The sequence below is a fragment of the Oikopleura dioica genome, chromosome PAR, assembly GCF_907165135.1.
Source record: "Oikopleura dioica chromosome PAR, OKI2018_I68_1.0, whole genome shotgun sequence".
In the NCBI taxonomy this organism is placed as follows: Eukaryota; Metazoa; Chordata; class Appendicularia; order Copelata; family Oikopleuridae; genus Oikopleura; species Oikopleura dioica.
The window spans coordinates 8,030,528-8,044,392 of record NC_137293.1 but is presented as its reverse complement, the minus strand read 5'-3'; the positions used below and the strand labels follow the sequence as shown (position 1 = coordinate 8,044,392).

General features: G+C 43.3%; 3 protein-coding genes across 3 annotated transcripts; all 3 read left to right on the top strand.

Annotated features, from left to right (window-relative positions):
- The first annotated feature begins 412 nt into the window (after positions 1–412).
- On the top strand, positions 413–2,727 carry LOC145705862 (malate dehydrogenase, mitochondrial-like). The gene is made up of 5 exons (XM_081783361.1): positions 413–439; positions 1,409–1,596; positions 1,639–1,760; positions 1,803–1,978; positions 2,022–2,727. Exons 1-5 carry the CDS (start codon positions 424–426, stop codon positions 2,540–2,542), a joined length of 1,023 nt encoding a protein of 340 aa, XP_081639487.1. The 5' UTR covers positions 413–423; the 3' UTR covers positions 2,543–2,727.
- Positions 2,728–4,891: 2,164 nt separating this feature from the next.
- On the top strand, positions 4,892–8,438 carry LOC145701621 (uncharacterized). Its single transcript, XM_081778833.1, has 10 exons — positions 4,892–5,050; positions 5,109–5,546; positions 5,611–6,635; positions 6,677–6,854; positions 6,920–7,129; positions 7,173–7,281; positions 7,325–7,531; positions 7,570–8,033; positions 8,076–8,201; positions 8,244–8,438. Exons 1-10 carry the CDS (start codon positions 4,892–4,894, stop codon positions 8,436–8,438), a joined length of 3,111 nt encoding a protein of 1,036 aa, XP_081634959.1.
- Positions 8,439–9,579: 1,141 nt separating this feature from the next.
- LOC145701620 (uncharacterized) lies at positions 9,580–13,833 on the top strand. The gene is made up of 8 exons (XM_081778832.1): positions 9,580–9,666; positions 10,135–10,312; positions 10,516–10,631; positions 10,701–10,770; positions 12,484–12,863; positions 13,218–13,321; positions 13,365–13,512; positions 13,608–13,833. Exons 1-8 carry the CDS (start codon positions 9,580–9,582, stop codon positions 13,773–13,775), a joined length of 1,251 nt encoding a protein of 416 aa, XP_081634958.1. The 3' UTR covers positions 13,776–13,833.
- The last annotated feature ends 32 nt before the right edge of the window (positions 13,834–13,865 follow it).

The window sequence follows — 13,865 nt, the reverse complement described above, 5'->3', positions numbered from 1 at the left end:
GAGCAGAACAGTATTTTACCCTTTTTGGGCTTTCGTGGATTTGCGTGAATGGTGAATGAGTGTATGAGTGTACAGAAAAGGATGAGGCGCTATTTATAGACAGTAGGTGGTAGCCGTATTCAGAACAATGGGTACCAACCGTGTCGGTGGTAGCCAATGAGGTAGCGGTAGGTAGTAGCCACAAAGGGAGGTAGTCGTAAAATTTTGTAGTGGGCTAGGGCGGTAATCGTTTTATGGGCCATGCTGGGCCAGCGCTGGAGGTGAGCGGTTTTGAAATGCGCGCGCTAATGGTTTTATGACCATTGAGCGCGCTCGATTTGAACTTGCTGCAAAAGTCATATTCGCAGCATAGTAATAACCACTACATAACAACTACTAGCTTTCCCACGAGTCAGATCCAATCTTAATTTGAATTCTTTTAGAATGTTCTCCCGAGCCAAGGTCTCGGATTTGGTGTGGCCCGCTGTGCGAGAAAATGAGTCCCCCGAAATGTATCACAAAAAGATGTGCGCGGGATTCGCGGATCACAGAAAGTGCTGTGATTCACTCGCGCACATCGCCAAATCTGATGTGGCCGGTCACAGCTCTCGATCACAGATTGATGTGATCGAAAATTTTCAGTCACAAAATTCGCGTGATTCAAAAGTAAGGGATGGGCATTCATGACTTTGAAAACAAGGAAATAATGAATCATGCGCCTTTTTTTAACTTACTTTTATGAAAGTTGTTAATTTAATTCATTTATAATATTCATAACTTACGAATCATAAGATTAATTGATTAACACGAACCCGGAACACGAGTTTTTTTTTTATCGGTGAGGCCCTTTTACCTCTCGTACCCCCAAAAATAGGTCGTGGTAATCCCTGTCAGTGGCGCTTGGCGCCAGGAAGTGTCAGTAAAATCAGATTGGCCGGAAAATATATAATTTTTCGTCTTCAAACAGCCATAACTCACGTGATACTTATTGAAACCAAGTAAATAACCTATTTAAAATGAGGTATCAATCGAAAGTTCGGATTCTGACTCCTAAATCAGGAGTTTATTCGTCTATTTTAGTCATAAGATAAATTTCTTTCATAAATTGAAAATATCAATAATTTAATTAATGTTCTCTACTTATTATTATGATAAGATTAATTCAAATTAAGGTAATTAAGTCCATGATTATAATTCAATAGAATAAACTATTTAATTGATGAACAAAACTCATCAGAATTCGGTCGCTGTGACTCGATCACAAAAATATGTGCGCGAGATTATCCCAAATATCCGCGGTGTGATCGAGCCTCGATCGCAGCTCCTTTGCGCTCCGAAAAACCCACGCACATCTTTTTGTGCGCCATTTTGGAAGAACCCTTTTCGCGCACAGTGGGCCACATCAAATCCGAGACCTTGTCCCGAGCCACCGCCCGAGCCCTCTCCACCACCACCCAGGTCAACAAGAACGTTGCTGTTCTCGGCGCCGCCGGAGGAATCGGACAGCCCCTCGCCCTCCTCCTCAAGTGCAACAACTCCGTCACCAACGTCTCTTGCTTCGATGTCAACCCAGTCACCCCTGGTGTTGCCGCTGATCTTTCCCACATCGATACCAAAGTAAGAATTTGTTTGAAAACTACTTCTAACCGCTTCTCTTAGTCCCGAGTTACCGGATTCGTTGGTTCTGACTCCGCCACAATGGAGGAAGCCGTCCGAGGTGCCGATGTTGTCCTCATCCCCGCTGGTGTCCCACGAAAGCCAGGCATGACCCGAGACGATCTGTAAGTCAATGATCCTTGTTACCGATTCTCATTTTTATCTAGCTTCAACACCAACGCCACCATCGTTGCTCAGCTCACCGCTGCCTGTGCCAAGGCCGCCCCTAACGCTGTTGTCGGTATCATCTGCAACCCCGTCAACTCCACCGTCCCAATCGCCACCGAGGTCTACAAGCAGCTCGGCGTTGATGCTTCCCGAATCTACGGTGTCACCACCCTCGGTAAAAACAGTCAAAATATTCATTTGCTCATAAAACCTTACAGATATCGTCCGGGCTAACGAGTTCGTCTCCGTCCTCGGATCCCAGGACCCCAACGACGTCCACGTCCCAGTCATCGGTGGCCACGCTGGTGTTACCATCATCCCCGTCCTTTCCCAGGTCCAGCCCGCTGGCTGCATCGACTCTCTCAACGCTGATGAGATCTCCGCCCTCACCGAGCGAATCCAGAACGCCGGTACCGAAGTCGTTCAGGCCAAGGCTGGTGGTGGATCTGCCACTCTCTCCATGGCCTACGCCGCTGCCCGATTCGCTGACTCCGTCATCCGAGCCATGAACGGCGAGGAAGTCGTCGAGTGCGCTTACATCAAGGCCGAGAACCTCCCCGGTGTCGATGTTGACTACTTCTCCACCCCACTCCTCCTCGGTGCTGACGGTCGAGTCAAGGAGAACCTTGGACTCGGCGAGCTCAACCAGTTCGAACAGGACCTCGTCTCTGCCGCTTGCAAGCAGCTCGCCGGAGAAATTAAGAAGGGAGTCGAATTCGCTGCTAACTACAAAGCCTAAGGAGCCATTCCCATTCTTTCTGTAAACGACTAATCTGAAAATCGAAAAATCGTTTAACCTACCCTTAACTTATTGGCGGATCGGACCATCAAAATTACCGTAAACCGCTCATTCCCCCAGTTTTGTGTGTTATCGCCCAACATGTTAGTTTTTAAGTTCAAATAAATTTTGCTGGTCTTCTTCCATTCTTTGAAAAAGTTTCCTTGAAATTATTCTTCGAAACTTTTTGTTTTCTTTATTCGCAGATCTTATTTCGCAGTGTCGAAGCAGTAAAACTCATCAACTTGAAAGATGATCGGTCTGTTGGTGGGACAACAATTGTTGCCAATAACCTTAGCGTTCGTTACTTCAGTTCCATTCCACTGAAGCTCTTCCACAGGAAAGCTAAGAAACTTACGTTGCTGATAAATAAGAATGCCTTACGGTTGTTCATAGCCACTAACGAGATATATAAATTTGCCAATTTTGAGTGGAGAGGAGAACCAATGCTAAAAAAAAATATGAAATTTCACAAAAGGCTGACGATTCTAACGAATTTATTCAGCTGCCCAACAATAGTCCACATCGCATCCCTCAGCAAAAAGACTTCCACATTATAACTGTCTTCATCATTGTCAAAGCCGCCAAGAACAAGCATGCCAGCTTCAACTCCGATGCAAGAATGACCATTTAATGCCCTAGTATAGAAATTAATATGCGTTGTCTTTTAAATTACTTCGGGTGATCGGGAAGTTTTGTCCAACTTGTTCCATTGAATTTTTCTACTTTATTGGCGCCTTCTTCCTCAAAAGAGCCAACAACTACCGAATTCCTTTCGTGAATTCCCATACAAGCACTGTCGTGAGAATAGGTTGTTGAGGGTCTTGACACAACGTCGCTGCCATTGAACTCTTCGCATTTCTTGAAACTTTGGTTTTCAAAGCAAATCAACGCTTGAAATAATTTTTTAGAAGGGTTTATTAGAATTCCAAACCTGATTCTTGATCAGCCATCGTAACTGCGGCGGACTGAAAATTAATTGATAGCCCAAGTCTCAGATCTATCTCTTTGATTTGACAGTCATCGATCATTGCAATCTTTAATTTTTACGAATATTATTCAAAAACGCAGTGAATTTACCCGGAAAGATGCTGCATAACTGTCTTTAGCTGTAATAAAACCTCCGAAAATGTAAATTTTTCCGCGGATAGAAGCTGATATCGAGTCTTGAAGGTACTGAGATTTTTGATTTGAAGAAGGCATATTAATAGTAACATTTTTCGACCAGTAGTTTTGCTTCAGTAGATAGCTGATTTTATTATTTTCAGACGCTGCGAGAATCATCAGCGTATTTTCGTGAGGCAAATTCCAATATGAGGTTCCTTCTCTTAGCTTTTTGTTCATCTTCACTTTATGAAAAAGTTTTTGTGAGATGCTCCGGGTTTCGTCTTGCAACTCGTTAATTGTATTTTGCAAGCGGATATTGTAAGGTGTCTTTGTGAACCATATAAATGCACCTATCAATATAAGCAAACTTATCCCAAGAAAAATTGACAAAAACTGGTAGCCTCGACTCTTTTTCATCTTCACCTTCGTTTCTTCTTCTTCGGGAATTGGTTTGAGAATGTTTAGCATCGCGACGTCAGTAATATCAATGTCCCTAAACTCTCCAATCGAACTCTCAGAATACTGGTAACTTGACGGCTGATAAGTTGGTGATATCAGCTTCGTTTCTTGCGTAGCCTCTAATTCTGTTTCATTCTCATCATAAACGGATTTAACAGAACATTTTTCTTGTTCTTTTGAAGAATCTCTAATCGAAGAACTTGTTTTTTCCATTGAAGATATTTTTAAACTTCTATTTCAAAGCTGAAGCGAATTTATATTGAGAAGGGAAAACGGTTGGTATCACTGACGATGAATACGTGAGAGAGTTATAAAAATAGCAATCTAAGCGTGATCAAAATCATGGAAAAATAAATGTTAGTGTCTCTAAGTTTCCACGATATCCGCCATTAGATAGAACTCGTTTAAGCTTTGCTGTAGTAGCCGATTTGTCCGGAGCTGTGATTGACAGTATCGTTGGGGAGTTCGTTTACTTTGACGTTGATAAACTAGAAAGTATCGGGAGAATCGCTTCCGGCAGAGAGAAACAATTTGGAAACGAAACAGAAAAAGTTTGACTCGCTTATCGTCCTGCTTGAGCCATGTCAAAAGCGAATGACTGTTGATTGATTCTTAAAATCAAAAAAGTATCTGAAATTATTCATAGCAATTATATAAGGAAATGGTAGTTTTGATAAGGTTATATAACGACGGAAATGGTCCAGTTCCGGGGAGCGTTTGGCATAGTCCCCTTTACTCGCAAATATGTACTTTTTGAGCAAAAGCGTCACACCTGTAGAGTATTTTCTGACCTTGGACCTGCGCGAGAGTCAACATTTTGCCGGAGATGTCAAAATAAAGGTCAATGTAAAGACGGAAAATGAGCAGCTGCGTGTGCACGCCAAGGGGTTCAAGTATCAACAGGTTAGGAAATTTGGCAAATAGTAGAGCAGCAAATTGGCATTTGTGGCAAATCATTTAGGTGAGCGTTGATGGCAGCGATGTGGACTACACTTGGGATGAAAATTCCGATATGTTGACCATCAGATCACGTGACGGTGTAATCAGTCGAGGAGATCATGAAATCAGAATAATTTACAGTGCTCCGTACTCCACAAACACTCTTGGAATTAATAAAGACCCCTCTACCAACATAATCTTCACTCACTTCGAACCCACTCACGCTAGAGAAGCCCTTCCGTGCTTTGATGAGCCTGTCCACCGAACTCCGTTTACTCTTCGACTGCGAGTCAATGAGGGAGCTACAGTACTTTCAAATACTCTCCACAAGTCAGAGTTGGATGGTGACTTAGTTGTGTTTGAGCGAACGGAAGCGATTCCCACTTATCAGTTCGCATTTGCTTCTGGAAACTTTGCTTGCCAAGCAGAAGTGGGTCCCGTTCGTATTTTCTCAGGAAAGGTTACTTCGATAATACCTATTCTGAGTTTTAGAGGAATTTCGAATTGAACCTTATGAAGCGGAGCCGGAGAAAAATCACAACTTTGCTCTTGAAGTCGCTCTTGGATGCATCGAGTTTTTCGAAAAATACTTCGCCTCCAAAATGCCCTTCCCGAAATTAGATTTGCTCGCAGTTCCCAAGATGATTGCCGGGGCGATGGAAAACCCAGGATTGCTTATTTTCAAGTCTGATGTCCTTCTTTTAACCAGAGAAACAACTTTTCTCGAGAAGATTCATGTTGCGTTAACAATCGCTCATGAAGTTGCACACCAATGGTTTGGGAATTCTGTCAGTATCGAATGGTGGAGCGACATGTGGGTCAAAGAAGCATTTGCCACTCTATTCCAGCATCTCGCCATAGATGAAATCTTCCCTGATTGGAATATCTTCGAATGGTTCTTCTCCAGATTCACGAGAACCGCATTCAAAGCGGACTTTGGGAACGGCTCTGTTTTGAAAGAAATCGCTCCTGGGAAAGAACATGAAGCATTCAACCCTCTCAGCTACTCAAAAGGCGCTACTGTTCTCCTTCACTTGCAGCAAAAACTCGGCTTTGAAGTTTTCCGTGACAAAATTCGAGAACTTATCAGCTCAAAAGCAGGAGAGACGATCAAAACAGAAGATGTCCTCGAAGCATTCGAAGAAAAAGAAACAATTCTCCCTTGGCTTGAGCAAGAAGGATACCCAATCGTCACCGTCAGAGTTGTAAACTGGCAGAATAGCAATCTGACTATTGAAATTTCTCAACGAAGCTCGACGCCAAGTCCAAAGATCTGGCCACTATGGATCCAGTTCACTTCTTCCGACAAAGAAGAAAAAATGTCCTTGCCGCTAGAAAGTGAATCCGTTCGAATCACAGTAACTGAGGTCGACGAAAAAACTGGCTGGGTACTTTTCAATCAAAATGCAACTGGATACTTTGTCGTCAATTATGATCCAGCAATATTGACGAATTTACTGAAAGTAATCGGCGAGATGAGCCCACTCGACAGACAATTTTTCTACCACTCGGCATTTATTTTTGCGGAGCAGTGTCTTCTCCCACCAAAGTAACCACTGAAATCGTTTCCGAAATACAAGCTATTTTTAGAATGCTCGGAGTCGTCTACGAGACACTCAAGGCAGAAACCAATCTATTTGTCTGGAGGTCACTCTTGGACGATCTCGAGCGATGTCCCCTTCTATCAGACGATTCTGACGATTCCTTGAAATGCAGCCTTATCAAAACGATGGTCGACGTGGTTCCAAAACTCAAATCATCTGATACGGTTTTCTATTTACTTTTATCCTTCGCTTTTTATTCTAGTTCTTATGATAATGTAAAACCAAACAGATACAACAAGATCGAGCGCTGAAAGCAATTATCTGCGGCTATCTGCTGAAAAATGGCGAGCGAAGCAGTGCACTCAAGTGGATCAATCCAAATGATATTGAACAAACTCAACTTCGGACAGTTATTGAAGATCTAAGGCCGGAAACGACAGGCCGATACAGTCATTTGCTTGATTTTGTCCCGGACGAGTTTGTCCTTCCCGCTATTGAGGTAAGTTCGAATATCTGAAGATAACGGCACTACCTTGGTTCAGGGACTTATGAACGATCCAGAAGCCAATGTTATTGAGGGTCTTTCAAAGCTATCGCAAGTTTCGAAGGAAAAAGTTTGGATCTGGTTGAAGACAAATATCGACGACTTTTGTAAAAATTTGATTCTCGAAAACATGCAACGACAAATTTTAAGTGAAAAACTATCCGAATTGCGGTGAGTTCATTGGAAATCTGTTGGGTTCATTCTCGTCAAAAGAAATGATGAAGGAAGCGCATGAATTGCAGAAGGAGTTTCCGCAGTTGAAAGAAGCGATTTCCAAGGCGGCGCCGAAAATGATGCTCAAGAAACGATGGCTTGAATATGCTGAAGCGCAAGCTTTTGAAGAAGATCAACGTGAAAGTATGACACCTAATTGACAAAAACTTTCAACTTTTTAGAACAAATGGAAGCCATGAAAGCGCAAGAACAAGCTTATAACCAGCATCTGCAGCACCAGCAAGCGTTCCATCAGCAAACTGGAAAGTCATCACCTGCTCATTCGTCGAAATCAACGAACTCTCAGGGCTCATCTCGTATTAGAAAAACTCAGCATGATCAACGAGGAGCCGAAAGTCTTCAAGAGCAAAACTTTCATCCTCGTTCTAACTTTCCTCATCAAGAAATGTCCCATCCAGGAGTTCCCATGCCCGGTCAAAATCAACATTATGCTCCTCAAAATCTCGGTCTGAATCATTGGGCCCAAGGACATGCTCAAATGCCTTGGCGACAACAGCCTGCACAAAGAGCGTTCCCCCATCAGAACCCGTACCATCAAACTCCACAAAATGCTCCCCATCAGCAATATTACCACCAACAAGGAATGTTTGGTCCTCAAATGAATGCACAGTCAAACTTCAACCAAGTATGAACACATTTTTATCACCTTCTTATCAACTTTTTTTAGAATCAACGTTATCAAAGTGCTCCTGGAAAGTCTACTTTCCCAAATCAAATGCATGGATTAACACCTGCGCCGAATTCTCTGGGAAACCAGTCAACAGGAGGAAACTCGTTTATGTCGAGCTTTCAAGTTATTTTGAATCACAGTTTTCTATTTTTATTCTTATTTTAGCGACATCAAAATAGCGCAAATCCCGTTAGTCGGAATCAAGAGGGGGAGCAGATAAATCGGGGATCATTTTTCGGAGCAAGTGGAAACCCTGGTACTTTCGGGCAAAACAGAAGAAATGAACAGAATTTCAATCAACAGTCCAGTAATGCATCTTATCCATCTCAATTTGGCATCCAGCGAAACAGGAAAAGTTAATTAATTCCACGAAGGCACTTTTTCATTCTATTTTTAACTGAAAAAGACAATTTCCTGACGCAGGAGAATCATTCGGTAACTACCAGAATCCAGGTACCTCTTCATTTTATCACGGCTCTGCGGGAAAGTGATATTTATCAAGGCGATAAATCATTTATGCCACTTTCACTATATTCTTGACTGCGCGTATCACAACTGAATAAACAAAGTAAAAGTCCTCAAATTGTTGAAAGCGATAGCTTCGTAAATTTTCGGCCACAAGTAAATTGATAACATCGGATCATTGCCTTGGCAATTTCGATAAACGGTCCCCTTTGAAGTCTTATCAGAAAACGGCGAAGAAGGGAGGTTACTCAAGCGGCTCTTCAGAACTTTCATAATTTTATATAAACGGCATAGCTACAGTCTTTGGATTATGCTTAGCACATCAGTTTTGAAAGCGCAAATTTGTATTGCTGTTGTAACCTGCTGAATAGATGTGGAAGTCAAATGATGAGTCTCTATTGTTGTTTTATAAATATGATAGCTGATTTTTTTTCGTTGAAGTTGTTATCTGTTATTTCTTTTTGACAGGCGGAAGCAGAATGGCAAAACTTCATTTTCATTCCATCAATTCTTGCATCCACCCATCCATCTCATAGGCGCCACACAAGTCAAAATTAAACATCATGAGGCTGATAGTGTCACCTCGTAATCTCGGCCCCGCCACGCGTTTTCCGCAACGTAAAAAGTCCAATCTCTCCCGGTGAAGAAATGACTGTTTCTTTTTGTTCCTTGCACAAAAATCTTATCCTCGTTTAAAAGTCGCTTCCAATTTGATAAAAATGAGCCGGGCAAATATTGAAATCAAGGAAGAGTACATAGAAGGGGATCTTCATATCTTGCGAGAATTATGTTTTCTCGTCTTTTGTGAAAATGGGTAGATATTTGTCTGTCTTTCATCACCTTCAAATCGAAAGAAAAGCGACGCACTGGGTATCATTATGTATCAGCAGGAGATCGTGGTGACAGGCTAATTACCCGCAAGGCTGAGAGATATCCTAATGTAGCGCAGAGCACAAAATAGCGCCATCTATTTATATCTCCCTCAAATAGAAGCTGAAAACCTGATAACCTCATATCATCGCCGAGATAAATAAAAATGCCTTCCCTCGAGGTACCTTCACCTGAGTTGGACGACTATGGACCGCCAGTGGCAAAAGTTGCCAAATACAGTTTCCCACATGAGGTAAGCCCGGGTCAGTTGAATCATCGATGGCTCGTGTGAGAAAGAACATTGAAAAAGAATTTCGGCCGGGTTGGTTGAAGTTTTCTCCTTTTTTCAACCAGATTGTGAGAATGAGTGAGTGCGCGTTGGAATGTAGGTAGGTGATAAGCCCCCTCCCTCGACCCTCTCGGAGGTTGGCGCCAGCGCGTCGGCGAAAAAAACCTGGAGGCACGAAAGTTCTGGTCCCACACGTAGCCTATCTTGCCCGCAAGCGCGAGATAGAGATAATTGAGTAGAGATACGAGCGTCATCATGAGAGACGAGTCCGAGATAAAACAGGTATCGCCCCTTATTCCCTGAGCGTGTTTGTCAATGGGATAACATCGCGAGCGCAAGTTGGGCACACAGAGGCACGCTCGCGCGAATTCGCGATGGCGCACTTGCTCACATTAAATCACTTCCAATCAGAGTTCCAATCGCTACTTCTAGGAGAGAACATCGGCGGAAACGTCCTTTACTGCATACGAGACTCTTATCCCACCCACTGAGGAGCCTTCCCGACAACAACCGCCGCAAACCGTCGCTCCGCCTGATCTCGAACTCATCCCCAGTCACAGCAATCACGCAGAACTCGACTTATCAGCTGCCACCAAGATCGAACAAATAGGTACGTTGAAACTAACGATTTTTCCCGTCACCCTCTCTTACGCACTCCAGTAAGAAGCTAAATAACAAAAGGACGAGGATCCCTTATCATTTTGATTAGCGCATCTGGCCATCAAACAAGCACCGTGGGCTAACAGTAACCGTTTTTTCTATCGCTAAAATCGTGAAAATCAAAAATTATATTAGAGATTTATTCTCTTTCAGAGAACTTCGCTGTGGACAAAATGTTCCCGAACGGACATCATCAACACAATCTCTACAACTCATTTTCGCACTATGCGTTTCCCCATCAGTGGAACCCCCAGTTTCCTACTTCCCAGGTAAGACCAGAGCAAATAAATACAGTTCTTTTGGTGGAAAAGTAAATTTTTGTTTTAACCAATTTTCAGGACAATGTCTTCACTTCTCAGTCTTACTCCTTCCCAGCTGCTTATCCACAGGATATCGGAGCACTGTCAGGTAAGAGTTTTATAAGAGCATCTGCGGTAAAACCAAAACTTTCTTTGATACTGCCGCTTTTCTGGTACCGAGCGGATTTACAAGTCCCGCCAGTCAGTCCGCGCGGATCATCTTTAGAGCGACAGTATCGCGAACTGACATTTAAAAGTGGTTTCCGGCTCATGTAGTGAAGGAATAATGAAAATTTGCACTATGAAAAATTTCATATTTTACAAGCTGGTGACTAAATATGCTCACTTTTCTGTATAAAATTGCTTGTTTCATTGAAATCATGGAGGAAAAACAAAGCTTTCATGTTTTCTCAAAGACGGAATTTGCTTTTCGAGGAAGCATTTACACAAAAACTCATTGTTGTTTCAATGCTAATGTGACTGCATGTGTCAAGGTGCCCAAACTTGCCCCTGACATTTTTTTCGAATTTGGGCACACGCGCTCACACACATTTGATTTGTTTATAAATACGCCTGTTTGAGTCCCTATTTTTGGGCACATGCGCCCGTGGGGTAAAAAGTTTTTGCATTTTGAGCTTGCTCAAGGTCACTCATCAATTGGCGACGCATAGTAAACAGCCTTTGATTGACATTTTTGATAAATATTGACAGTAAAGACTCCGACGTTTTGGTGGGGCCTGGGGAGACTTTTTTGAAATCGAAAAATTTCCGGAAGTGGCGCCCAGGTACAGGAAGCTTTCATGGAACTGCGCAAATAAGCCCGCTACTTTTAACTTATAAATACAGTTATGAGGCGCCAACTAGTAGTAGCTTACGGTATTCATGATGACTCTCATGTGAAAATGCGTCCCGGATCACTTAGACATGATTTTAATTGTCTGTCTGTGTTTCATTTGATGATCTTGCGGTGTGAGAGCTCCCAGAAATGTAGATTCGGATATCGAGTTCTAGTGGCCATGCTCGCGATAAGGGGTTAAAAACCACGCGTTTCCGGATGTCGTAAACGGACGACCGCGGAGGGTGCACGGTCGCAACTGGCGACGAGTGCACCAACATGCGCTGAATTATAGTGCCAAATTTAGCGACGCCGGAAGTGTTCGTAAAATTCGCGCTCTCCGACGGGCCAAGAGCTCCTGCCAAGGGATTTATCGCTTATCAAACTTACCATTTGCGCTACAGTTTCGATTTTATCATTACGACCATTCTAACACCTTAGTGGGACAGGCCGATAAATCAAATTAAAATTATGTAAAGCGGAATTCTCATGCGGTTTTTCGATGTTACAATTTTCGCGATTCGTAACCTCGGATTGTTAAATTTTGTATTTTTCAAATCTCTTTTCCAAAAACGTCGAATCTGTCACTCTCGGCTTTGATAAGAGTTTTTTGATTGATGGGTCTGTATTCGCGTGCCCAACTCGCGTGCCTACCCCTTATCGCTCGATTGGGCACACACAAGTTAATCCGCTCCGTCCGGAGCTCAGTGCTACTCAATGCTGATCTCTTGTTCCCTTATCACCTATCTAAGTAAAGTGAGGAAAGCTGCCGTTATCGGCGGCCCTAATGTTAGATATCGGAACTTGGTATCGCCCCTGATTATCCTGAGCTACAGGCCTCGCCACGCCCGGGATAGAAATGTCACCAAGCGTAAAATAAATTTTATACACTCGTTAATAAATGGAAAATGGACGCAAATGCCTTTTTCGTATCTTCTGGAATTTTTAAATTCCTACGTTTTTGAATAAAGCTAAATATATTTTCAGCTCAAGGACGATCTGGAGACAAGGAGGAATGCCCCGCGTGCGGAAATTCATTTGTCCGCGAGACTGGCAAGCCTGATCCGAAGACTGGAAATATGCTGTGCCCAGCATGTTCGCCACGCACCTGGGAAGCAAGCTCAGTCGGTTCAACGGGCCACCCATCGCTGCTGACTAACTCGCGGAACAAGCGCGAGAAGCAAAACAAGAAGTGCCCGAATTGCCAAACGACGACAACGAGCCTTTGGAGAAAGTTCAAGACTGCCGAGGAGGTCAAAAAGACCATCCAAAAGAAGAAGCCTTCCGTTTCCATCGACAGAAGCCGACCAGAGATCGAGGGACAGCTCGGATGCAACGCTTGCACACTTTACTGGTCGCTCCACGGGGTAAGTAAACTTTCTTTACAGTAACGTAACAGTTACCCCGCCATTTGTCTCCGTTCTGACAAGGCCCGTCAGTTACTCCCAGGTTTACTCTTTGCTAAATATTTTTAAACAAGCATCGATAGAAGTTCTTTGAGTTTGCGACCTTTGACTTTTGAATGATGAGTGGTCGCCATCGAGTGTCGACTAGGGCCGGAAAATTAGCAAAAGTGTTTGAGTTGTCTGGGCAAACATGTCACCGTATCGGTACTGAGGCTTCCGCCATCACCAATTCAGTCCAGTTACGTCCAAAGATTTGATTCCGCGCACTCTGATTCCGATTTATACATCAATCGAAAAGTTAAAACTCCCTTTTAGCGCCACCGACCGCTAGAACTCGCCCGACCAGATGCTCCCCTTACTCAGCGAAAACGAAAGCGCACAAAGAAGCCAGAAGACGCCCCAAAATACCCACTCAACTCGTAAGTCCTAGAAAAATTTGTGCTCTGCTAAAAATAATGATAGATTTAGCTTCGGCAATCACTGGGGCAGCAATTACTTCTGGCCGAATGCTGGAGGAATGAATTACCCAGCGATTCCTCACGGTAGTCTTTTTGGACCACAAGCGGCAGCCATCAACCAGATGTACTCGACTCCGATCCCTAATGATTATGTAAGTACCAAGAGTTTTGATTAGTTGACGATTTCGATATCAATAAGACGCGTCGAAATCCAAAGTAATTCATTTTTCGCTGACTGAAATTTTAGATGAAGCACGGAACTCTGGACAGCTTCAACTCAATCTCCGGTTCTTCCCCTGGATCATCCGGCTCATCTCCACTTGGCGGCGGAGCTATGGCCGCCGCGCTTCCACCAGCTGCCATTCCAGACCAAACGACCGGCATTCCCGATGTGAAACCGCCACTTTGTATATAAACCGCCTTAATTTTATTCTCCAATATCTCCAATAGCCTGGCGTCGAATTCCTTTTTATACTGTACATAATATATCAAAAACATATAGTTC